The 25,557-nt window shown below is 40.9% G+C and overlaps 1 protein-coding gene across 1 annotated transcript in view; it reads right to left on the bottom strand.

Moving 5' to 3' along the window:
• The window catches only part of CRY1 (cryptochrome circadian regulator 1), a 68,224-nt gene extending 42,958 nt beyond the window's left edge, over nucleotides 1-25,266 (bottom strand). The window contains exon 1 of the mRNA XM_045292396.1: nucleotides 24,819-25,266. Within this exon, the coding sequence (XP_045148331.1) occupies nucleotides 24,819-24,976 (158 nt within the window). The 5' untranslated portion in view covers nucleotides 24,977-25,266. The remainder of the gene's footprint in view (nucleotides 1-24,818) is intronic.
• Nucleotides 25,267-25,557: the final 291 nt, after the last annotated feature.

The following is a 25,557-nucleotide window of genomic DNA, read 5'->3' as shown; positions in this document are numbered from 1 at the left end:
AACTATCAATGCATATTGTTTGCATGTTTGATCAATTTCTGGGTTTAGAAAGAATGTTTCAACCGTGTAAAGAATTATGGTAGGGATGGGGAGGGGCAGAGAGAGGACAATGAAGACATTATAGCAGTTACTCAGGTGAGAGATGATTATGGCTTAGGCCAGGCTAGTTTCAATGAAGGGGGTAAGGAGTGTTTTGGCTCTCAACATCCAATTTGAAGGTATAAATTTGCAGGTTCACCTGATGGATTGGAGGTGAGATAGGAAAAAGAGGGAAATCATAAAGAAACATAGGAATATAGAGAAAGGGGATAATCATAGAGATGTAGCTTTTCAGAGTTGGAGATTTATTTATTTGTTTGTTTTGAGGAATGGAAACAAAGTCAATTTAATTTTTTGTTCATATTTATTATTTCCTTCCTTTGCCTTTGAGTTTATTCTTTTGTTTTCCTTCCAACTTCTTAGACATGAATGATTAGAACACAGATTTTTTAGTCTCTCCCTTTTGAGCTACTTACTTTTAAGACCATAAAACAGCCATCTAAACCTGCCTTAGCGGCATCACATGAATTTTGATAATCATTTTTTGTTATTTCATTATTTTACTTTTATATCTATTTAGCTCAAAATATTTTAAAATGTCCCCAGTACCATAATTTGTTTATTTATAACTATAGTGCTTAATTATCAAAATATGGAGGTTTTCTAAGTACTTGCTTGTTAGTAATTCCCAGCCTATTCTATTAGTTTCTGAAAGGTATGTTTTACTATTTCTCCCTGCTAGGGATTTTTCTATTACTCCTTTTTGGTTGTCGGTTTTTGCTTTATGTATTTTTAGGCTATGTTTTACACACAAAAATTCAGAATTGTCACATTTTCCTGAAAAACTGTCTAGCTATAGCTAATCTGCTGCTAAACCTACCTACTCCTATAGGCTAGAAAACCCTATCAGGTAGTTCTACTCTGTAACATGGGTCATTACTAATTGAAATAGACTCACTGACAGCTCTCAAAAATCACAAAGGGTAAAGAATAGAGCTAGCGATTTTACATGAAACAGGGAAATTCTCAGGGATAATGTAACATTAGTATAAAAGCCCTGAAGGAAAATGAAGGAGCAAGCCGAACTGGTGGAAAAAAAACATTCTGTGATGAGGGAACAGTAATTGTACAATCTAGATGCAGAATATACACAATATTTCAAAAATACTGAAGAGGCAAGCATTCCCCAGACAGAGAATGGACAGTAGAATGGTAGGAAATTAGGGCAAAGTATTATTAAATTCCAATTTGTATGATCTTATAGACTATTATAAGAACACAGATACATTTGAATTACGGTGCTGGCGAAGAATATTGAAAGTACCATGAACTGCCAAGAGAACAAACAAATCTTTCTTGAAAAAAAGTACAGCTAGAATGCTCCTTACAGGCAAGGACAGTGAAACTTTGTCTCATGTACCTTGGACACTAGTTATCAGGCGAGACCAGTCCCTGGAGAAGACATCAACCTTAGTAAAACAGAGGGGCAGTAAAAAAAGTGGCAGGCCTTCGATGAGCTGGACTGACACGTGGCTGCCAACGATGGGCTCAAGCTTAGGAACAGTGAGTATGGTGCAGGGCTGGGCAGTGTTTCAATATGCTTGTGCATATGATCATTATAGATCAGAACGGACTCAACGGCACCTAACAACAGTTTTTGTATTCTAGACATAAGTCTTTAGGGGACTGATCTTATTTATGATTTTACAAGATCATAAAGGTTGAAGAGAATGAGAGGCAGAGTCAGCGAAACCAAAAAGGAAGCTACTACACTATTCTAGGTGGTAGCTTGGACCAGTGTAGTTGCTATGGAGGTGGTGAGAAATGATTAGAGCTAGGATATATTGTTATGGTACAGTGATGTAATTAATATGTTCAAAGTTTAAAAAAAGGGAAGAAACAAAATCTTGGTAATAAGAAATATAAAGCCTGAAAACGAACAAAAGAAAACCTGTACATATGAAAGATACAACTGAAAGAAACATTTAATGACTAGATAAGAGTTAAAAAGATAATTAATGAGCTAGAATGATGTAGAGAAAGAGAGAAATCGAAAACTTGGATTTCTCCAAGTAAAAAGACCTAAAGAGTGGGAGAAATGTCTAATATATGCCCAAATGGAGTTCCAAAATTTGAAAGGAAACTGACTGAAGGAAGCACTTAGAAAAGTAACAGCTAAAGATTCTTTAGAACTGATAAATCCCAAATGGCCAACAAATGCCAAGAGTAATTAAAATAAAGGCATACACACACTCCTCCATTTAACACAGAAAAACTGTAAAGCATGTCAAAAAAGAATATTCAGAATTAGAGAAAACGAAACAATATATTTCTCCCAAAACAGTAACACTAGAAATAATAACTATGAACTACCTACACCTTCAATGTGTGGAGAGAAAAGTACCGTCAATCTAATATTTGATACTCATAATGTAAGTATTTACATTATGAGTATCAAATATTATACTCAACAATAAGCACAGAAATGGGTATTTTCTGAAAATAAAGCGAGTTTGCTACTAGCAGTCCTCCACTACAAAGAATTTTAAAGACTATATTATGGGGCCTCAATAAATTAACTAGAAAAATGAAGTTGAAAGAGAATGACATTTTCCCACCAACTTTCTGAAATCCCACTGTATGTAAAAGATCAAAGAGAGTTGTTATATAGAAGATCGAATATGCTAAGAGGTATAAAGACACAGGTAAATAGGTAAGTGAACAAACAATGGCCTTGTTAAACAACAAGATACTTTGTTTCTTTATAAAAGAGGAGAAAAAAACAAAATTGGAATGCATGTCAAGAGGAGTTTAATTAGAGTTGAAGGGTTCTAATGTCCTTGTATTTGCCAATAAAAGGGTAGTTATTAATTAACCTTAAACATTGATTAGTGGGCCTGTGGTAATTTCTTGGGTAAATACTCTAGAAGCAGTTAATGTTTAATTTTAAGCCACTAGCAATGAAAGGGATTTAAAACACCACTTCAAGATTTAAAAATGTAACAGGTATGACAAAAGAGAAAATACAAAACAAGAACAATCCAAATACATTGGTAATGACCATAAATGTAAATAGGCTACAGAAAGGCTTCAATAAATGAATAAAACTGCCAGACCCCGAAGTGCTCTAAGAGATATCTAAAACAAAAGGCTCCATCCATAAGGTTATTTTAAAAATCCATTATAAATATATCAACCAAATTCACACAACCAGGACGGTCCATGAAGACTCAGACCAAGACTTTAAAGTGTTCCTCGAATGGCAATGCTATCAACAAGTTCAGTTCTCTCTGGGGAAAATCACCTTTATTTTGAGCCTCAGTAAAGCCCCAGAAATAATCTTTTTTTTTTTTTAATAATCTTTTAAAGACAATGAAAAAAAGAAAAAAGAAGCCTTTAAAAAGCAGCTGTGGAGTAGGAAAAGATTGCAAGATTTCTTTTTAAAAGCAATAGTTTTCAATCCAAAACAACAGAAATCAGAAGACTGTAGAATATGTTCAATGGGAGAAGAGTGACCAACCTAAAATTCTGTATTGTGGTACTTACATAATCTGTTGTCAATCTGAGACTAAAGAGTGAAGGGGTGGATTTAAGCATGCCAGTCAGGTCTCAGCTTGATGACCTCATTTGGAGGCACTAAGGAGATAAATAGCTTGCTGGAGGTGGGATACACACTCCCTGTGGAGAGACACTCTTGCCCTGTGGACAAGACACAAGGAGCTAGAGCCCTGGAGCTGAAGGAGTCACTTGGAGATCCCTGCCAGTGCTGAGATGCTTCCACTGCTAGTGGATCCACAAGACTTTCCCACAGGCCTGTGATCTTCCTGCACTCAGCATGATTGCATGTGTTGCATGAGTCTGAAGAGGAATTTATAGATTGGTATCAGACATATGGGCTAATATTGGACTTATGGACTTGATCTAGACTGGGCTGGGATGTTTTCTTAATGTACAATTACTCTTTGATATAAAACTCTTGCTTACACATGAGTGTCTGGATTTGTTTCTCTAGTCAACCCAGGCTAACACATGTATTCATAATGAAGACATTTCAATAAAAGATAAATGTTGTCCAAAAGATTCGGCTAAAGAAAATTCTAAATAATAGGTTTCAAGCAGAAATAAAATGATTCCAGATGACTAATATGAAAGAAAAAATAAAAAGTAGCCAGTATACAACTCAGACTTTATAGAATAATATTATAATGTCACATGGAATGTTTAGAGAGTAAAATAAAAATGCACTGCAAAAATAGAAGTGCAGAAATGAAAGCCAATTCTCCTTCCGTCCATTTGGACTCATGGCAGCCGTACTGTGTCAGAGCACAGCTGGGCTCCTTGGATTCCCAGTAGCTGATATTCTGACCTTTCTTCTGAAGTACCTCTCGATCAGCGGTTCTCAACCTGGGGCTCAAACGACCCTTTCACAGGGGTCACCTAAGACCACCAGAAAACACATAAATATTTCACAATATATAATTACATACTGTTTTGTGATTAATCACTATGCTTTAATTATGTTTAATTATGTTCAGTTTGTAACAATGAAAATACATCCTGCATATCGGATATTTACATGATGATTCATAACAGTAGCAAAATTAGTTATGAAGTAGCAATGAAAATAATTTTACGGTTGGGGGTCACTATAACATGAGGAACTGTATTAAAGGGTCGTGGCATTAGGAAGGTTGAGAACCATTGGAGGACTCAAGACACTAGCTTCTCAGTGAGTAGGCGAACAGCACATTAACTGTTTACCCCGCTGCTCAAGTGTTCCAGGCGCCTGGTACTATGCAGAAGGGAGGTATAGCTTCTTTTTGTTCTTGTTGTTAGGTACCTTTGAGTCATGACTCTCAGAGACAGGAGGAACACTACCTGGTCCTGAGGCCCCCTCACAACTGCTGTTACATTTGAGCTCCCTGTTGCAGCCACTATGTCAATCCTTACTTCTAAGAAGGATTCCAGCTATACGTGTTCTAAGAGAGAACGTTCTTCTAGCAGGTCATAGTACACACACACACATATATATATTTTAATCGTTTTATTAGGTGCTCATACAACTCTTATCACAATCTATACATACATCAATTGTGTAAAGCACATTTGTACATTCATTGCCCTCATCATTCTCAAAACATTTGCCCTCCACCTAAAGCCCCTGGCATCAGTTCCTTATTTTTCCCCCTCCCTGGATCATAGTATATTTAGTATTTATCAACACCCTAATTCAAAGGCATTAATGCTTCTTCAATCTTCCATATTCACTGTGAAGCTGTCACATGCCTATACGGCAAATGAAAATATGAGGCTTGTGGCAGCACATATTAATCCTCAGCATGACATTTTTCTTTTGGACACCAAAGGGGTCTTTTGCAGCATAGTAAGACATAGTAAGAAAGTAAGACATCCCCCCAAAATAAGACCTACTTACAGTTTTGCCTCTTGCTGAAATATAAGGCATCCCCCGAAAATAAGACCTCCCCAAAAATAAGCCCCCCCCCAAGCTACCATAACTCTGGACCGTAGAGGTGGTCGCAGCTCAATGTTGGCCACAGCGTAGCTGGAGCAGACAGGAAGTGCGAGGTCTCTTTTAAGAAAACAATAAACAATAAATGTGTACCGTATTCTTCTTCATGGAAAAATAAGACATCCCCTGAAAATAAGACCTAGCGCGTCTTTGGGAGCAAAAATTATTATGAGACACTGTCTTATTTTGGGGGAACAGGGAATAAAAAGACACGCAGGCCTACAAAGTGAAAAGTAACATGCATGAGAAGTGTGCTCCTCAGAACAACCATAGGAGGCCCAAAAGAACATCATTTGTCCCAAAGTAAAAGCTGAGAAGGCACGAAGTGACAGGTGTGAAGCAGGAATGGAGATGGGATCCCCAGGGACAGGTGGGAAGAATGCTATTTCATTGACGACATTGCAACTAATACGACAAAACAAAATGCACATAAATTGTTGAATAGGATACTAATCTGCTCTGGCATCTTTCACCCAAACTACAAATAAAGAAAAAGTAACTCATTGCGATTACACAACTCATTTTAAAAGCGATTTAACCATGAAAAAAGAGGACATGTTCTAAAATTGATTGTGATAATGACTGTACAATTCTTCTTGATAAGATTGAACTACTAAATTGAATATGTGGATTATATGCTAATAAATCTGTAAAAAAAAGGAAAGAAAATGAACTGTTAAAGACTGGCTACACTCTCACTCCAGATTGTTTATTGTATGCAAGGGAGAAAAAGGAAATTGGTAGTGACTAAGCTGAACGGAACTTTGGGTGATCAAATTACATTACCAGCAGGACCAGAGCACATTATGTACCTCCAAAAATGATCCCCCAAGGACACAACACCACTTTTGGAAGAATCTGGGCAAGACTACAGCCTCATCTAATCACAGGGAAGACATGAGAAGCATCCTATAAATTAGTAATCAGTCTGGATTCAGAAAATATGGTAACATCACGAAACACAGTCTAGATACTGTTCTAGAGAAGAGAGAGCATAATCCCAGACTGTCTCCTATTTGAGAAGAGCGAAAAAATGCTATGAAGGGCATAAGTAAAACAAATGATAAAACTGAAATATGTCTAGTAGATTAAGTAAAAGTAATTCACTGATATAAAAAGGTCCTAAATTTGATAGGTATACAAGCACTTAAAAAGCAATGCTTTTCCCCTGAGATCAGTTCTACCAAATAAGTGAATATGAGTTGAAAAGATGAGGCTACAAGTGAGGGTCTACATTGAGGTTCAACATTGACCTTGACAAGCCAGTGAGGTGAACAGACCTGGATGCCTTAGTTAACGCTGTTTGCTATGAGGGTTCTATGGTATCTGTCATGTAGCGTCTTGGTCTATAAATTGTACATAGAAAATATCAAACCAAACCCATTACCATCAAGTTGATTCTGATTCACGGAGCCCCTGCCCATGTGTTTTACACAACAGACCTGCTCCACATAGTTTTCTTGGCTATAATCTTCCTGCAAGCTGGTCACTATGATCTATTGGATGGGTTCAAACCACTAACCTTTAGGTTAGTAGTAAAGTGCAAATCATAAGCTACTAGTCTGACCCATTTGGTAAAGGAGAGGGTCAGCAAAAAATAGAAGGGTCCTCAGTGAGATGGATTAGCACAGTGGGAAACACTAAGCTCCAACAGCTGGTGCAGCACTAAGCAACATTTTGCTCTGTTTTACAGAGGGATGCTATGAGTCAGAACCAACTTAACGGCTAAACAAAAATGTTTTTTAATAAATATTTACGGGATAAATAATTATTTTGGTGCCATGCAGACCAAGGATAATCCTTAGATATTATCCTGTATCAAAGTTACCAGTTCTAGACTTCACTTGATAAATTACATGTAAATATAAGAACAAATTATTAAGTACAGTGACTGTATTAATAAAGAATACATTTTTCTGACAATAATTTCCCACACATAGTGTTAAGTATATGTCTCATTCTCTCATTTAATCAACAATTCTCTGAAATAGGAGTATTATTTAAATATAAACAACCTTAGATAAGTTAAATATCTTATCCAGGTCACACATATAGTTAATAAGGAAACAATGAAGTCAGGCCAATCTGAATCCAAACCATAACTTACTCTTTTATCAGTGCTTATTAAACTTTATTTTCATGAACTTAATGAGCATTATATATATATATGTATATGTATGTATATATATATAGCCACTCAAAAAAAACCACCTAAAACCAAGCTCACTGCCATGGAGTCAATTCTGATTCCTAGTGACCCTCCCTCTAGGAGAGGGTAAAACTTCCCCTGTGGGTTTCTAAGACCATAACTCTTTACTGGAGTGCAACGCTTCATCTTTCTCCCATGAAACAGCTGGGGGTTTTGAAATGCCAACCTTGTGGTTAGCAGTCCAATGCATAACCTACAACACTGCTGCCAGGGAACTTTATATGGCCATTAATTTCAGGCAAATTAAGAAAAAAAAAGTTTAAAAAGATACTTCCATCAAAAATAATAATGATAACTCCCTATCACTATAGTAGTTACCCATGACTAAATATAGAAAAGAGACTTTGGTCCAATATGGATCATTTCAGCATCCCAAAGCCCATCTGTAGACAATGGGCATCCCTCACAGGGAAGAGATGAGTCAACCAGGGTACAGTAAAGCACCGATTAAACACACAATATTCCGCTGGTTCCATGAGACGTCCTCATCCCCCACTATCATGACCCCAGTGCTGCCTTCCACTGTGGGTTAGACTGGAGCATGTGCACAGGTACAGATAGGAGATAAGCACTCACAACACATGGAATCCAGATACCAGAGGCTTGGGGAAGGTGGGAAGGGGAGGGGAGGGAGGGCGAATGGATTACAATGATTGGCACATAACCACACCCCTCTCCAGGAGGACGAACAACAGAAACCATGGGGAAAGGGAGACAGAGGTCAGTTTAAGATATAATAATAATTTATCATTTATCAAGGGGTTACAAGGGTGGGTGGGGGGGAATAAAGAGGAGCTGATACGAAAGGCTCAATAGAAAGTAAATGTCTAGAAAAGAATGATGGCAACATATGTACAAAGATGTATGATAACAATTAATGTATGGATTGTTATACGAGTTGTAAGAGCCAATAAAGTGACACAGTATTTTAATTAAAAATTAGTAGCTCAGTATATATTTAAAAAATAAAAAAATAAAATAAAGATGTCTCCTAGCATGGCATCAATTTATCTCTCCAAACACACAATCATTACTCGTTGAGAGTTAAACCTGTTTGTTTGTACTACAGTTAAGTCTTTATAAACTGCTAAAATCCTAGTATTTTGGCCCTAACTACCTGTCTCGGGCTGATCAGGCATAGTACCACGTGCAATTTGATAAGCAAGCCACCAGCAGTCACAGAAATAACTTTTTATTTGGCATCAGTGCTATGAAGAGAGGTTTTAAAATTTTAGCCTCGAGTTTAAACATTCACATGTCACCACTTTTCCTCTTTAATGTTCTTCAGAGTAGAAAAACCAAGTTGTACCTCTGCATCTTTGCAGCAAAGTAAAAAAAATTTTCTGCTGCTGGCTGTAGCTTACTCGTGTTTATAATGCATACTAGAGTTCCTTCTGAGGGAATAACAACTGGGGGAAAATGCTGTCAACTAAGGAAATAATTTCAGCAATGACATTAAAGTAGAAATGATTCTATTCTGTTAGTACTCGCACCATCATCTTTTCCTGGAGGCAGCACTGCTCCCATCCAGCGCACCACTCCAAGAAGTGTCACAAACACATCACTGCATGACAATCGCCTGTTTTCATTGATAAAGCAAACAAGTTTTCTGGCGCTTCTCCCTCATTGTGACACCACACATGTTCAACAGCTGATTTCCACTCTGCCCGGTCGTGGTTTCACAGACAAGCTAGTATTCAAGAGACATGTCTCTCCCACATTTTATGTACTGATAGGTGATAGCCAACAGCATCTTAGGATAAAAGAGTATTTTAAATAGTTCATTCTGCCTCCTCTCCAAAAATAATAATAGCTTTATAGCTAAGCTTACACACTGACATATAATGTAGCAACATTTGCCTAACACACATAAACACTGTTAAGGGTTATTTTTTTAAAATTATAATTTGACTATTATTTATTTCTCTGACGTTATACCAGAATATCAGGAGCCCTGGTGGTTCTCTGGGATAAGCATTGGGTTGCTAGCTGCAAGATGAGTGGCTCAATCCCACCAGTCACTCTTCAAGAGAAAGACAAGCTTGTCTGCTCCCATACTGATTTACAGTTTTAGAAACCCTATATAGGGTTACTATGGGATAACGGAAATGCTGACGGCAGGGGTTATATTACAATATAGCATATAACAGTACTTCAAACGATGCATTTTATTGAGTAAATCTGGTGCAAAATACAAAGAAGAATTGATGTATTTGAATTACAGTGCTGGGTGAAGAATATTGAAAGTACCATGGTCTGCCAAAAGAACAAACAAATGTTTTCAAAGAAGTACAGCCAGAAGACTCCTTAGGGGCAAGGATGGTGAGACTTTGTCTTATGTACTTTGGGGATGTTATCAGGAGAGATCCGAACTTGGAGAAGGACATCATGCTTGGTAAAGTAGAGGGGCAATGAAAACGAGGAAGGCCCTCAATGAGATGAATGGACACAGTGGCTGCAACAATGGGCTCAGACACAAGAACAATTGTGAGGATGGCGCAGGACAGGACGATGCTTCATTCTGTGGAACAAAGGGTTGCTAGGGGTCAGAACTGACTCAATGGCACTTCACAACAATTTCAAATTTTGTTTCGTTGCTTTCAAATTAAAATAGCAATTATTTCATGGTGTCTACATTATTCTCATGTAAATAAATTAAAGGACGCAATTTTACAAACAAAATTCTGGCAGCAGGAAGGAAAATCTTAAAAGAAAATCTTGGATTACAGACAATTAAGAGACCAGTTAGGAATCTAAATGAATAGTCCACAAAGGAAATGCAATGCAAAGAATAGGATAAAGGTAAGGCTGTTTCTGAGGGGAAATTGGGAGACAGCAAGAATGGGAGCTAACAAGAATTTTTAAATTTCATTTTAAGCATTTTCAATTGAGGTACCAATTGCCTGACAACTATTAAAAAGACGGGCATGCAAGGGAAAATGATGCACTTCTAATTTGTGTGTTCTTTCCTTTGCTTTTCACTCTCCCCACTGAGGAGTAAGACTTGGGAAACTGTTTCAGTGCTGCCATGGAGATGGAAAACAAAACACAAAAGACTGGCAGGCATATGTTGTCATCTGTTGTTAAGCACTGTTGAGTCAGTTCTGACTCACAGCAACCCTATGTACAACAGAAGCAAACACTGCCTGCTCCTGTGCTGTCTCATAATCACTGTACGTTTAAGCCCACTGCTACAGCTACTCTGTTAATCCGTCTTCTGGAGAGTCGTCTTCTTGTTTGCTGCCCCTCTACTGTACCAAGCATGATGTCCTTCTTCATGGCTCTCTTAGTAACACATAAGGCATGTCGGCCCAGGCAAAACCTAGGCCATCACAACTACTGGTACAGTTCTTAACAAAGGGGCATGAGACTCATAATAGGTAGGGAAGATAGGGATTTGCAAAGAAATCTTCCAGGATGCACCAGAGATCATTCTTATTTGGTAGATATGGTGTGCAAAATGATGGTATATATTTTCAAGAAGTTTCCTGGCTATATTGTGAGGGAAGAGTTAGGAAGGCACTTACTAGGGTAATGGAAATATTTTATCATGACTCAGGTAGTGAAACCAATTTTTCTAACCTGGTGAATTTGTACACTTAGGCTCTCTCCATTTCACTTACTATACATAAATGTTATCTCAATTTAAAACAAGTTCTATACTGTGCCCTGGTTGACTTATCCCTTCCTTGTGACCCTTCTGTGAAGGGGATGTCCTATGGTCTACAGATGGGTTTGGGGTCCTTGCTCCGACAATATGGTTTTTTGTTTGTTTTGGGTCTTCTGGTGCCTGTTACTTGATTCTGTCTACCTCCTCAATGTATTGCCATATGAAGAGATGGACATAGGCCAATACCTCTATTTTTATGAATATATTTACATAAGTGCACACCTATGTTTACAACCTCTATCCATAGCTTTGCTCTTAGATTTTTCTGTTTCCTTTTACCTTCCTCCTGCCCTACCATCATGCCACCCTTCTTCTGCCTCTTAGTAATTCCTCTCAGTTAGCTTGCTGTTGCTCCAACACCACTGGAATCTCTACATCCTCTTCATTGTTGCTTTTAATTCCTTAGTTGTTCCCCTGTCTATGGCGTTGTTTGCTCACTGCTCCCCCACCCCCCCCACCCCCACACACACACTCCCTCCAGAACCGTGGATCCTGTTGCTTTCTCCTCAGGCTTGTTTCCCATGCCTATCTTATATTGGTAGGAAAAACAACAATAACAGAGACAAAACAAAAAGAAAACAAAATGTTGAATTAAAAGAGAAAAAAAAAAGGAAAAAAGACACACATAAAAAAGCACACATAATTCCAGGTCTGTCCATGCACCATTATGATTATCTCCCCACTGGTCCTGGGTTATTTTTTTTTCCAGAAACATGTTATTCTTCTGGTTCTTGGAGGCTTCCTCACCCCCCACTACCATGACCCTAGTCCTGCCTATCAGTTCTGACTAGACTGGAGCATGTACACTGGTACAGATAAAACCTCATGACATACAGAATCCAGGTCAGATAAACCCTTCAGAAACAGAAATGGGAGTAGTGATACCAGGAGGTTAGGGGGAAGGTGGGGGCAGGAGGGAAGGAAGGGGGAACCGATCGCAATGATCAACACATAATCCCCCCCACCCCCACCCAGGGGAATGATCAACAGAAATGTGGGTGAGAGAGACAGCAGTCAGTGTAAGATATGAAAACAGTAATAATTTATCAAGGAGAGGGGGGAGGGAGGGCAAAAAGGAGCTGATACCAAGGGCTCAAATAGAAAGTAAATGTTTAGAAAATGATGATGCCAACATATGTAAAAATATGTTTGACACAACTGATGTATGGAATGTTATGAGCTGTATGAATCCCCAATAAAATGATTAAATAAATATATAAATAAATTCTGTGGCTGATTGTGACGTGTATTCCTGCTGAGCCTCCTGAAAGAGGGTAGCAAAAGTACTTGATAACTAAGGTTTTTGCTTCAACTTTTTATTGTGATTTCAGTAAAAGTTTACAAAGAAATTGGTTTTCCACTCAACAAACAACTCAAACACATTTTGTTTCATTGTGTCGAGCCACTCAATGTAAAACATCACTTCCTCCCTCTCTCTCCTGTTCCATTCATCCTTCTTTCCTACCCCTCTTGCCTTACGAGCTTTATCCCTGGTAAACGTTGCCCTCTTGATCTCCTGAGCTGACTGTCCTAAGGACTGCATACCTCCCTGATGTTATTTATTTGTCTTATAGACCTGTCTATTTCTTGTCTGAAAAGTGAACCACAGAAAGAACGGTTTCCTGTGGGAAACTGACTAAGGGCAATAGTCTCAAGGGCTCTACTAATCTCTATCAGAATAGCACACCTGGTCTTTTTTTTAGTTTTGTCCCACGTTTTTCTCTCATTCTACCCAGTACCTCCTTATTGTGCTCCCTTTCAAAGCACTCAGCAGCAGTAGCCAGGCACCATGGGGTATCAGGGTAACAGGTTGTGACTCAATTGTAATGAGTTTGGTTTGGAGTTTACAACCTTCTTATGAGCCCTACTGGAGTAGTAAGTTACACACACACACACACACACCCGAGTGTTGTGTTTTATACACACACACACAATGTCTTTAAGTAAAGAGGAGTGGACTAAAGCAATGTTGTAGCTCCAAATACAGCTTTTAGGGAAAAATTAACAAGGTCACAGATGTATAGGAAGGGAATTTTGGAGAACATGTACTAATGAAAAAACACCAAGTCAAAACAGACAGGGCTTTAAACCTATTCTCGCATGCTATAAACTATAAAACACCAATGAGAATGAACACTGACACACAAAAATCATTTGCCCTGGTGGTGTGACTAGTTGGACTGGTAACCACAAGGTTGGTAGTTCGCAACTCCCAGCTGCGATAAGGGAGAAGGGGCTTTCTACTCCCTTTAAGAGTTGTACTCTCCCACTACAATTAAAAAACACCAATTAAACAAATCCTAGGGACCAATTCCTGAACAAAGGGGAAAGAAGGCTACCTAGGGGCCATGAACCATATATCAAGTCCATTAAGCGCACTTCTTCACAAGAGCCACCTCAAAGGAGGAGACTTCACAATGCCTGAGGCCACACTTTCAAAAGGGAGAAAATGGGAAAAGACCATCCACTAGAGGCTATACAACATCAAGACAAGGCTGGTCAAATCAGTGGGCCCCCCACAAGAATGGAAGCAGAACCTTGTCAGAAAAATTAAGCTAAGACCAGGGGAAGGGAGTATCTACATTTTGGAGGAGATGCCGCTAGTTTTCCTGGTGAGTAGGGTGGGTGATTGGGGAGAAGTAACTTCATATCAGGAACAGATAGATGCTAAACAAAGATTGAGGGAACTTAGAGAGACAATGGACTGGATTTTATGTTCCTGAGTAGACACTATGAATACACTTCTACCCAACCCTCAGCAAACCACACCATGGGCTAAGCACCATGATAACCTTAGATGCTAACCTTGAGGTCAGCATGGCATAAACCCGGGACTACACCCAAAGGCCCAGCAGAATGAACTGAGCCCTGCCTCAAAGATATATGCACCTTTGGACTGAGAACTGGGGTACTCGGATGGGAGAGGAAAGAGAGAGTGGCTGCCCCAGACCTATAAAAGTGGTGGTCATTTGACCTTGGGGGGAACCTCCGGTTTGGTGAGTGTCCAATGGAAAGAGACCCAGAGTCACCATATATTTAACACCACAATGTCCCCCTTTACATGATAGGTTTTGATCTTTTAGGTAGGGATCTGAACTTGGAAAAATTGATCCTGAGAGTTTCCCCCTGGCACCAATCCCCATGCTTAGGGTAAACAGAGCTCAATTGACCCAACCTGAAATTGTTCTAGGTGCAAGTGTTTCTTGCTTGTTCCACGACAAAAATTTCTTCCCTGGCCCTTTAAATACTGATGGTCTTTTCTTTCGTACTCATTATTTGTATTTTTATCTTTGTATTATTATTTTATCCTTAGCACTTTGCTTACTTTGCTTATTGTTTCTGTTGGGTTTTCCAGTTTGTGAAGCACAAAAGGAGTACATACATAGAGATAATAAATGATACAAGGGTTTATAGGGGAGGTATGGGTGGGGCATGGAAGATAGGGAGGATGAGGGGGTTGGGGGAGGAAACAATGTATGGGAGAGGGAGCACTAGAACTGACTTGTGATTACACAACTCATTTATAAAGTGATTTAGCCAGGTTAAAAAAAAAAGTTACACTCTCAGAAACTCACAGGGGCCAATTCTACCCTGTCCGACAAGATTGTTTTGACTAGGAATTGACTTGATAGTAGTGAGGTTTTTGGATACTAATAAAGTGAATGCCAAAAAGTAAGTTGTAAACATTACCATTTACAATAGCTCCCAAAGGATTTGTATTTGGGAATACAAATGACTAGGGACATAAAAGACTAATACAAAGAAAACTACAAGTACTACAGCAAGAAACTGGAAAAAAAAAAAGGGGGAAAAAAGACACGTAAAATGGAAAATTGCACCATCATGGATAGAAAGCCTCACCACAGTAAAAATGTCAATACTACTCCAAAAAAGTGATCTGTAGGTATAATGCAATCCCAATCCAACAACATTCTTTTTAGGAGATGGAAAAACTATTTTATTTGGAAGGAAAGGGTCTAGGTATGTATAACACTATTGAAGAAAAACCAAGTAGGAGGCTTCAAATTTCCTGATGTCAGAACCTACTATGCAAACAATAGTGGTCAAATGAGGCAGGCATTTGTACAATGACAGATACACACATCACTGAAAGAGAATTCAGAACCCCAAAGTAAGTGCATCCAACTATGGATAGCTAATCTTGGACAAAGGGTCAATGTACATTAAATGGGGGAAGAGACAGTCTCTTTAATAAACTATAACGGCAAAACTGTATATATATTTGTAGGAAAATAAATGGGACCTGTACTTCATATCATATACAAGACTAACTCAAAATGGATCAAAGATTGAAATATAAAATCTAAAAAAGTTCTAGAACTAGACTACATCTTAGTCTACTAGTGAGTAGTGCTTGTGGTCTTAAAAGTTATGAGCAGCCAGCTAAGACCCAGATCTTAGATACAGGAGAATGAAAAAACTCAAAGACGCAAGGAAACAAGGAAGCCAAAGGATCAATGGCCCACATAAACCGCAGCTTTCTTTTAACTTGCAACCCGATGAACTAGATGGTGCCACTACTGACCACACTGGCCAGGACCCCATGAGAATGGCTAAAAATGTGGAAGGAAAAAAATTCCCACGAAGAGAGACCAGACTTTTCCGAAAGAGACTGAAGGAAGCCTTGAGACAATTGCCTCAAGACTAAGGTGACCAACGTCCCGCTTTTGGCAGGACAGTCCCGATTTTTAACAATTTGTCCCACGTCCCGCGGCCTTTTTAAAAAGTCCCGATTTGTGGAGAGAATGCACGACAAGCTAGGGTATATGGTTTTCAGCTGCCATGTGGCTATTTCGCCAGGATATGAGTTTTATCAATGGTGTCCTGCTTTACCAATGTTAAAATCTGGTCACCTTACTTAAGACACCTTCTAACTTGAAGGTGACTATACTCTTGGAGGCCACCTTTCAGCTGGATTTACAAAATAAACAATAAGGAAGACTGAAGAAGAAGAATTGATTCATTTGAATTATGGTGCTGGCAAGGGCAGCATGGTGCTGATAGCACCATGGACTGCCAAAAGAACAAACAAATCTGTCTTGGAACAAGTACAGTCAGAATGTTCCTCAGAAGCAAGGATGGCAAGACTTGATTTCATGCATTTTGGACATGTTATCAGGAGAGACTAGTCCCTGGAGAAGGACATCATACTTGCTAAAGCAAAAAAGATGAGGCTCAAGATAAGATGGATGGACGCAGTGGCTACAACAATGAACTCAAACATAGGATTGTGAGGATGGCACAGGAACAGGCAGTGTTTTGTTCTGTAGTACGCAAGGGCTCTGTGTTAGTCTGGGTACACTAGAGAAACTAATAGTCACTCATGTGTATAAGAAAGAGTTTTATATACAAGAGCAATTGAATATTGAAAAAACATCCCAGTCCAGTTCAGATCAAGTCCTAAAGTCCAATATTAGGCCATATGTCTGAAACCAATTTATAAAGTCCTAGTCTTGTGGATCCAGATCTTGTAAGCATCTCAGCACTGGCATGGGTCTCCACGTGGCTTCTCCAGTGCCCAGGGCACGGGGGTCTATCAACGTAATGCCATGTGTCTTGTCAGTAGAGTCTCTCTGGGAGTGAGCTGAGAGTTGTCTCCTGCCTCCAAGGAGAAAATATGGAAATTCCTAGGATCCTAAGGGGAAGGCCATGTCCACACAGAGGCCTCATTTGCTATACAATGACTGACAGGCTAGACTCCACCTTTTCACTTGTAGTCCTCTCAAATTGACAACAGATTATATAACGACCACAGGCTCTATGAATTAGAACCAACTCAGTGGTACTTAACAACATAAACTGTAACACCCAGAAAGAATGTGCTCCTTAGAACAATCAAGTATACGAGAAAAAATGGTCAACATTTGCCTTAAACCAAAATGAGAAAGCAGGGAGAGAATGGGGTGTGTGGGGGGTGGGGTGGGGGTGAGTGGTTGCAATCAATGTCCCAGAACAATTTGTACATGAATTATTGGTTGGGAAACAAATGTGTTATGTGAACTTTCACCAAGAACACAATAAAATGTTGGGAGAAATGGAAGAAAAACAGTGATGAAAGAAATCAATAAATGGAGAGAGACATAAGAGTACAGAATCTGCCCATGGGAGAGTTACATGATGTTCCAGTAAAAATTGGCAGAGAATGATGAGATACAGCTATATCCTGGTTAGACTATTCAATTGCTAAGAAGAGGATTACTCAGGAATATGGGTGGAAAAAGCCAGTCATCTAAAAGTAAGAATGAGTCTGGTTGAAGACATAATAATGGTGTCAAGAAGACAGCAGATTGTCCATCTTGGATAAAAGCCAGGAATTTGGCAATTGGGCTACTATGGCCACTCCATGAAATTATCTAAAAGCCCTCCAATTAATTTTTCTAACAGCCTTAAGGCATAAAATACAATATAAAAAAGTCCACTGCCACTGAGTCCATTCCAACTCATAGTGACCCCAATAAAGCAGAGTAGAACTGACCCCTGGGGACACTTTATTTTGCAAATAAAATAGCCTAGAAACAGTTTTCAAAATATAACAATTTAGTTATGCTTAGGATAACATTTCAATGGTGGAGATGATTTAATCATAGTATTAGAATAACTGACCTCCATTTTAGGGGGAGATAGTTCACACCATGTGTCAATATAAATTTTAAATATTTTAATGTCTAAATGAAAATAGAAGTGTACTAAGAAAATAAAGATATTTACATCACCTTTGGGTGGTAAAGGCCCTGCTAAACTTCAATGATAGCTACCATAAAATTGAGTACAAAAAATGTAACATGTATATATTCTCAAAAATCATAAAGACTATCATGTCTTCTGTCTCCCCATATGCCCGTTTTTACTGTTTTCCTAATTTTAATTACCAGCTTTAAAAAAAATTGTATATACACAGCTAGTTCCAATTATCCTTACTAGCTTCCATTCCTGCTAACCAATTCTACCTGGATACCTTGCTGCTACTTTCACCTCACTGCACCTAAAAACAGTCTTGCTATCTTAACTTACAAACAAGCTTCTCCAACTTTGTCATGTCCCTACTTGGGATGGCAAACCTTAGAATCATCTTTGACTCCTTTTTCAAAGATGTCCCATTTACGTCACCAAACCCTGAAGATACTTCCTTTTCATTATCTCCCACCCAAAATTACAACCCGTGTTACAAAATAGAATAGTAATTCCTAACCCAATAATAGTGAATGTATTTTAACTACACACTTTGCCAGCTATTAAAAGAACTAGCTTCCTGACTGTCTACTCTCATATTCATATATATATATATATATATCACAATAGTTTAACATTGTCATTCTAGTTGCAGTTTTTAAACTCTTGCTGTCCTATGTCACTTAAAATAGCAAAATAAATAAAAACATGTCATTAAGATGTTTAGCTTGTTTTTGCTGCTGAGGGCTATATCTAGGATAAGATCAGATTGGCAAAAGTAATTAAATAGAATCTTTTAAAAATAGCATATTTCTTTCCTTCATCTCTAAGAAACCCTAGTATCCAATTACAACACATGTGTAATCCAAACTAAATAAAAATAAGTAAAAATGAATTTTTAAACATGAAATTTTAAAAGACTATAGTTAACCTTTTATAGTACTAATACCTACTTTGGCTATTATGATCACAGAAATCACACAACTTTAGAGTTAGAAGATATCTTAGCAAATACAGTGAACTATCTAATAACCTATAGCACTTTATAAATTTGTTAAAATAACCAAATCTTCTTGATATTGTCTATAAAATATACATGATTAATTTCAGCTTGAGAAAACCTGGTGAGGCTTCCTTGGATATCTGAGCATTCTTGCTCCAATCAGTTAATGAGAAAACTGCATGAATGGGGGTCCTATCTGACCACCTCTGGCTGTACTATTACCACAAGGCAGAAGTTAGAAATGCTTCCACCCTCCATCCTAATTTACCTATTCTGACATTAGTCATGCTCCCAGAACACTCTCTTATGCTGGGGCATTCTATTATGCTATTTCTTTGTAATGGCCACAAAGAACTCATAGACAATACTGACAATTAAGGGGGTTCACCAGGGAAGTTAGGAGCCCCGGTGGCACAGTGCTGCTTACCCCAAAGTCAGCAGTTGGAAACCACCAGCCACTCTGTGTTAGAAAGATGGAGCTTTCTACTCCTCTAAAGAGTGACAGTCTTGGAAACTCACAGGGGCAGCTCTACCCTGCCACTCACTATGAGTGGCACTGACTCAATGGCAGTGAGTTGAGTATTAGGGAAGTTAGTAAGTTACCCAAGACAGGATCTGTAAACAGTAAGGAGAAAATCATTGGTCCACAGCACCACCTCTCCTCGGCCAGCAGCCAAGTCTCTCTGGTCCTCAGGATCCAAGCTCCATGGTCCCTTGGCCTCTGTTTCACAGTCCATGGTCTTGGTACTACTTCTCTGTTTTGTCCCATGGCCTTCTTACCTCAGCTTCCACCACCTCAGACAGATATCCAACATGCTGCACTGGGGTGTGGGGTGTGTGTGTGTGTGTGGGGGCGTTCTTCTCCCAACAGTTCTGGGATGTCTCTCTCCTCCTATCCTGACATCTCCTCCTTGTAGCCAGGGAAGTGGCAATAAAACTGACCAATTCCCTAGTCCCACGCAATCATTGGGTGGACCTGAATAGAAGAGGCACATGTAGACATTGCATTCCACTACAGTTCCGTTCTAGGCATATCAAGCCAGCTGAACTTCATAGTGAAGGGTGCCTGGTGGCACAATGCCCAAGCACAGAACAGAAAAGTGTGAAACACCTCCACCCCCAGAAGCTCTAGCAGTGGCTCCACTAGGGGAGTGCAGACCACACTGGGTGGCACGCCCTGGAGAGTGAAAATAAAAATTACTATTCGATTTTTTGTTGTTTTTCAGCAGAAACTTTATATTTTGCACAATCCAGCTTACGTGTACCAGTAATACCTATTTACTAGGCTGAACTATCTATGCTACTTTACAAGGAACCCACTATGCCATCAGGGCTCCTCTGATCAGGAAAGGTACTATGGAAAAAGTGGTATTTAGGCCAAGCCTTGGAGGAGTAGAGAGAATTTTTGTGTTTTAAGCTTATACATCAACAGTTTCTAGTATACTCCCAGGGTTATACAACCACCACCACAATCAATTCTAGAACATTCTCATCAACTCAAAAAAGAAGTCCCATGCTGCCCTTTAACTATCATTCTTTGGCCTCAGTCTTATGTAACCAGCAATCTTTTTTCTGTCTCTCTATACTTACTCATCTGGACATTTCATATAAATGAAATCATAGAATACATGGTTTTGTACCTGGCTTTTCATGTAGCCAAATGTTAAGGTCCACCCATGCTGCAGAATGTAGCAGTACTTAGTTCCTCCTTATGGCCAAGTCCCACTTCGTTGAATATATATACCACACCTTGTTTATCCATTCATTGATTGATGGCCTTTGGGGCCATTTCCACCTAGGGTTATTATGAATAAGGCTTCTATGAACATTTGCTCTCAAGTGTTTGTGTGATAGAATTTTAATAGAACATGCTCCACCCCATCTCAACAGAAGATGAAATGCATCTGTGTAAATCTGACGGGGTTGGGTGTTAGCCTATAGTCAAGAGGGAAAGTAATAAAGAAAAGGGTTGCTTCCCAGATGTCACTGCAACCACCAGTAACTAAGCTACAACTATATCAAAAGCTCTGCATTTGGTACTATGAAAGCAGACAGAATTAAACTTGGACCCTGTCTTTGTAGAACTTAAGTCTTCAAAGGAAGAAATAGTCTATCTCTATTCATTACTTTTATCTTCACATTTTCTTTTAGAATAGGTACTATATAGTACTTTTCAAAAGGGAGATTTTAAAAAGTGATATATATCAGGGACAATTCTTGTGGTATGTACCAAATTTAATTTGTAATTCAGTCACTATTTGGCAATGTTAACTGCTGGGTGTGCAAAGGTAAGCAACAGCACCACAAGAATAGCCTCTTATTTCCCTTTGAAAAATTATCTTTTTTTCTTCTTTAATACTGTGGAGTACCTAGGAGCCCCAGTGGTGTAGTGGTGACTCATTGGGCTGTGATCTGCAAAGCCAGTAGTTTGAAGTCACCTGCCACTCCACAGGAGAAAGACAGGGCTTTCTACTGCTGTAAAGAGTTACAGTTTGAGAAACTCATAGGGCAGTTCTACTCTGTCCTCGGGGATCAGTATCAACTTGATGGCAATGAATTTATATATGTGCGTGTGTGTGTGTATATATATATATACCCTATTCTAAAAGATAGATGAAGCTATAAGTAATGAACAGAGACAGACTGATTTCCCTGAAGATATGCTGCCATCTGATTCTACAAATTTACAAACTGCTCTGAAAGAAACTGACAGCATGCATTTAAGTTGATATTACTGGCATTTAAGGAGATTATTATTGACTTAGGCCTCCAACTTCAAAGCAAAAAGCAAATGCACATTAACTACTACTATCACCCACTATTTTAAGCATTTTAGACATGTCAACTAACTTACCCTCATAGCAACCTGATAAGAAAGGAGTTAAGATTACATGACTGCAAGATCCTATTAATCCATTACAAGATGTTATTTTTAACTTTTGTTATTTTTAACTTCTTTTTCCAGGAGCAAGGAGTAATAACACTGATTCTGATAGGGAAAAATTATTTTTACATTCCTATCCACACAAATCATGCTGTGATTTTTGTCATAAAAAAAGATTCTCTCAAATTCACTGCCCTCCCTACCCCCTAGACCCCACCCCCAGTTTCTGATTCTCTTACAGCAAAACTCTTTTTAGAGAGCTATCTATGTAGTCTCCAACCCTACAACTCCCTGCCTTTTGAGCTAGTATTCCATTCCCAAAAGGCTCCCACCACTGATACTGAAATCACTTGACATGACTATAAATGACCTCAAAATATTAAATTTGACTTGTAATTCTAAGGCCTCATCTTCTTTGACTTTATAAGCATCATTTGGCATAGGTGCATACGCTCTCCTCCTGGGAATGCTTTTGTACTTGGCATCTATGACCCGTGATCTGGATTTCCTATTCTCTAGTTGCTCTTCAGTCGCCTATGCTGGGCCATCCGCAACGTCACAATTTCTCACCGTACCCCATAACAGTCCTTGGATCACCCCTCTTTTCCAAGACTCACTTTCTGAATACACTGTTAGTCTAATGCAGGCGTCCTCAAACTGCGGCTCGCCGAGGACATTTATTCGGCCCGCTGGGTGTTTTTGCCCCGTTTTGCTTTTTACTTCAAAATAAGCTATGTGCGGTATGCATAGGAATTTGTTCATAGTTTTTTTTTTAAGCTATACTCTGGCCCTCCAATCATCTAAGGGACAGTGAATTGGCCCCCTGTTTAAAAAGTTTGAGGACCCCTGGTAATGGCTTCATCCAATGTAGCTTCACCAGAGTGGGGAATTTTGGTTATTTTGTTTACTGTTAAATTCCCCTCCAACAAAAACAGTGTATGCCTAGCATATAATAGATGCTTGGCAGCTATTTGCTTAATGAATGAATGAATGAATGAATGACTTTAACTCTGTCTATAAACAGGGGCAATTCTACTCTGTCCTATAGGGTCGCTAGGAATCAACTCGATGGCAGTCAGTTTGTTCTTTTGAGTTGTTACAAACGGAGACCTCTCCACTTTATATCTCTTGCCTGGATCTCTGTCCTGAACTCTGCTTGGATATGAAACAGACATTACAAATGTCAACAGGTTCAGAGAGAAATTGGATCACTCTCCTTCAAAGGCTTTTCTTTCTTGATAAAGGGCAGTTCCATCCTTCCTTCTAGTTTTCAAACCAAAATTTCAGATATTCCCAATCCCGGTCCCTCTTCTCTCACCACATATCCAGTTGACCAACAAATACAGTGTGTTCAGCCTTCAAACCAGAACCGGTAGTTGACTACATCCACCATTATCAACATGGTCCAGGCCATTGGTCTTGCTCACATCAATGAATGCCATCATTCTAACTGATCACCTTGTTTTTCACCCTGTCCATGTCTATCCACCCCAGTCGGTTCTGAGAACAAAGCCAGAGAAACGGTTTCAAACTGACATTACCTCACTAACCCTGCCATTATTCCCTCAGTGCAAAGCCCAAATCTTGACAACGGTCTTCACTGCTGTGGGAAGACTGGCCGGGCCACATCTGTGGTTTCCTCCTGCTCACTATTCTGATGAGTGACTCATCCTGGCTTCCTCGGCTATTCTCCCAAAATCGAACCCGTTTCCAGCTCAGGGTCTTTTCCCTGGCTATTCCATCCCTCGGCCTGGAATGTGCTTCCCTTAGAGAGCCACAGTAAGCACCTCTGTCAGGTGTGGGGTGTGATGTCACCTTTCTCCAGAGCACCATTTTGAACGAGGCCAGCCCCGGCCCTGTATTCCTTATAGTTCGCTCGGCTGGTTTTCCCTCCACATCACTTATCATGAACCCACCACGGCGCTGGTTCTCTGGGCCATCCGCTAAAATGACTGAGGCGCCGCGTAGGCTCTGCGGAATTGCGGGCCGTGCCTGGCACAGGAGAGGTGAGCGATAATCTCCCTGGGGCATGAATTCGATCACGTCCACCAGGGAGCCTGGCACTTCAGGGACTGATGCCAGGCTCCCCTAAGATTCCCCAGAGTCCGATCCCTAGAAGGATTAAGAAAAAGTGTCTTTTGTCTGGTCCGCCACCAGGAGGAGTTGGGAGGTCCCGCTGCGCCCCACGGAAGGCAGAAAAGGCGGCTGCTTCCCAGCTTTTCCGACAGCAACCTCCAGGTGGGAGATAAAGGGATTTGGAGGCGACTGGTGGCAAAGATTGATTTTCTCTACACTAAGATGCTGCTGAGAGAGCCCGGGGTGGCGCAGAAGTTGCGCGTTGGACGGCTAACTGCAAGGTCAGCAGTTCGAAACCTGGGCAAAAGACAGGGCTTTCTACTCCCTTAAGGAGTTAGTCTCAGAACCCCCCCATTCCCTGTCCTACAGGGTTCGGAATCTGCTCGACGGCAGTGAGTTTCAAGAGGCACCCACACCCGCACAAATGTGACTATGAAAAGCTACCATAGAACGCCACCCCCAGGTCACGGAAATCGAGCCGTGGGCCACGAAGCCCGAGAAGCGTGTCTCTTTACCGCCACCTCGGGGACTCGGCCGAAGACTCGGGAGGGACAGTTCCGATCCATCCGGAGGCCCGGCCGCTCCCAGGGATGGCTACTAACACCACCACCACCACCACCACCCCCCACCACCCCCGGGTCTTCGCCGGGCTGCGCGGGGCGGTCCCCGGGCTCCATTTCCCCCCCGGGTTCCCCGAGCCGCGGGCCTGGGACTCACCGCCACCTGTTGATGCCCACGTTCGAGGAGCCGGCGAACCAGGGGTCGAGGATGTAGACGCAGCGGATGGTGTCGGCGCCCTGGATGCACTCCTTCAGCGCCGGGTTGTCGTGCAGCCGGAGCCCCTTTCGGAACCAGTGCACGGCGTTCACCCCCATGCTCGCGGCCGGCGCCCAGCGGACCTGCGAGCGAGCGAGCGAGCGAGCTGCCCGGGACGAACTTCAGGGCAGGGAGGTCCGGCTCATCGCCGACAGCGGCGCTTCCAGGAGAATCGCCGCAGCCACGGGGCGAGGAAGGGGCGGCCGCGGGATGCAGAGGGCGCTGGAGGATGAATGGAGGCTGCCCGCTCCGGGAGAGGCGCCCTCTAGGACCCGGCGCCGGCCGCCACCGCCGGGAGGACGAGCAGAACTTCGAGGGCCTCGGCCCGCTCGAGGATGAGCAAGTCCCCGGAGCGGCAGCCGTCACGGCTACCTGAGCCGGCCCCGGCGGCCCCCGGGGGCGCGTCACGGAAACCTCGCCTCGGGACGACCCTCGAGGAGAAAACGGCTCGCCGCGGCAGGTCACTCCGAGAAAGGACGGAGGAGTCGGCCACCGCCGGCGACACGGCCAAGAGGCCCGGAAGACAGGCGTGAGGACAGAGAGCGACCGAGGGGGTCGAGGACGCTGGACGGCTGCCGGCCGGTGACCGATCCCGAGACGGCCCGGGTGACGCCGCCGCGTCAGCGGCCCCGCCCCCGGA

Source organism: Echinops telfairi, unplaced genomic scaffold (genome assembly GCF_000313985.2).
Source record: "Echinops telfairi isolate 266 unplaced genomic scaffold, ASM31398v2 ScPeMD7_2;HRSCAF=8, whole genome shotgun sequence".
Classification (NCBI taxonomy): Eukaryota; Metazoa; Chordata; class Mammalia; order Afrosoricida; family Tenrecidae; genus Echinops; species Echinops telfairi.
This window is presented reverse-complemented; position numbering and strand designations above follow the sequence as displayed.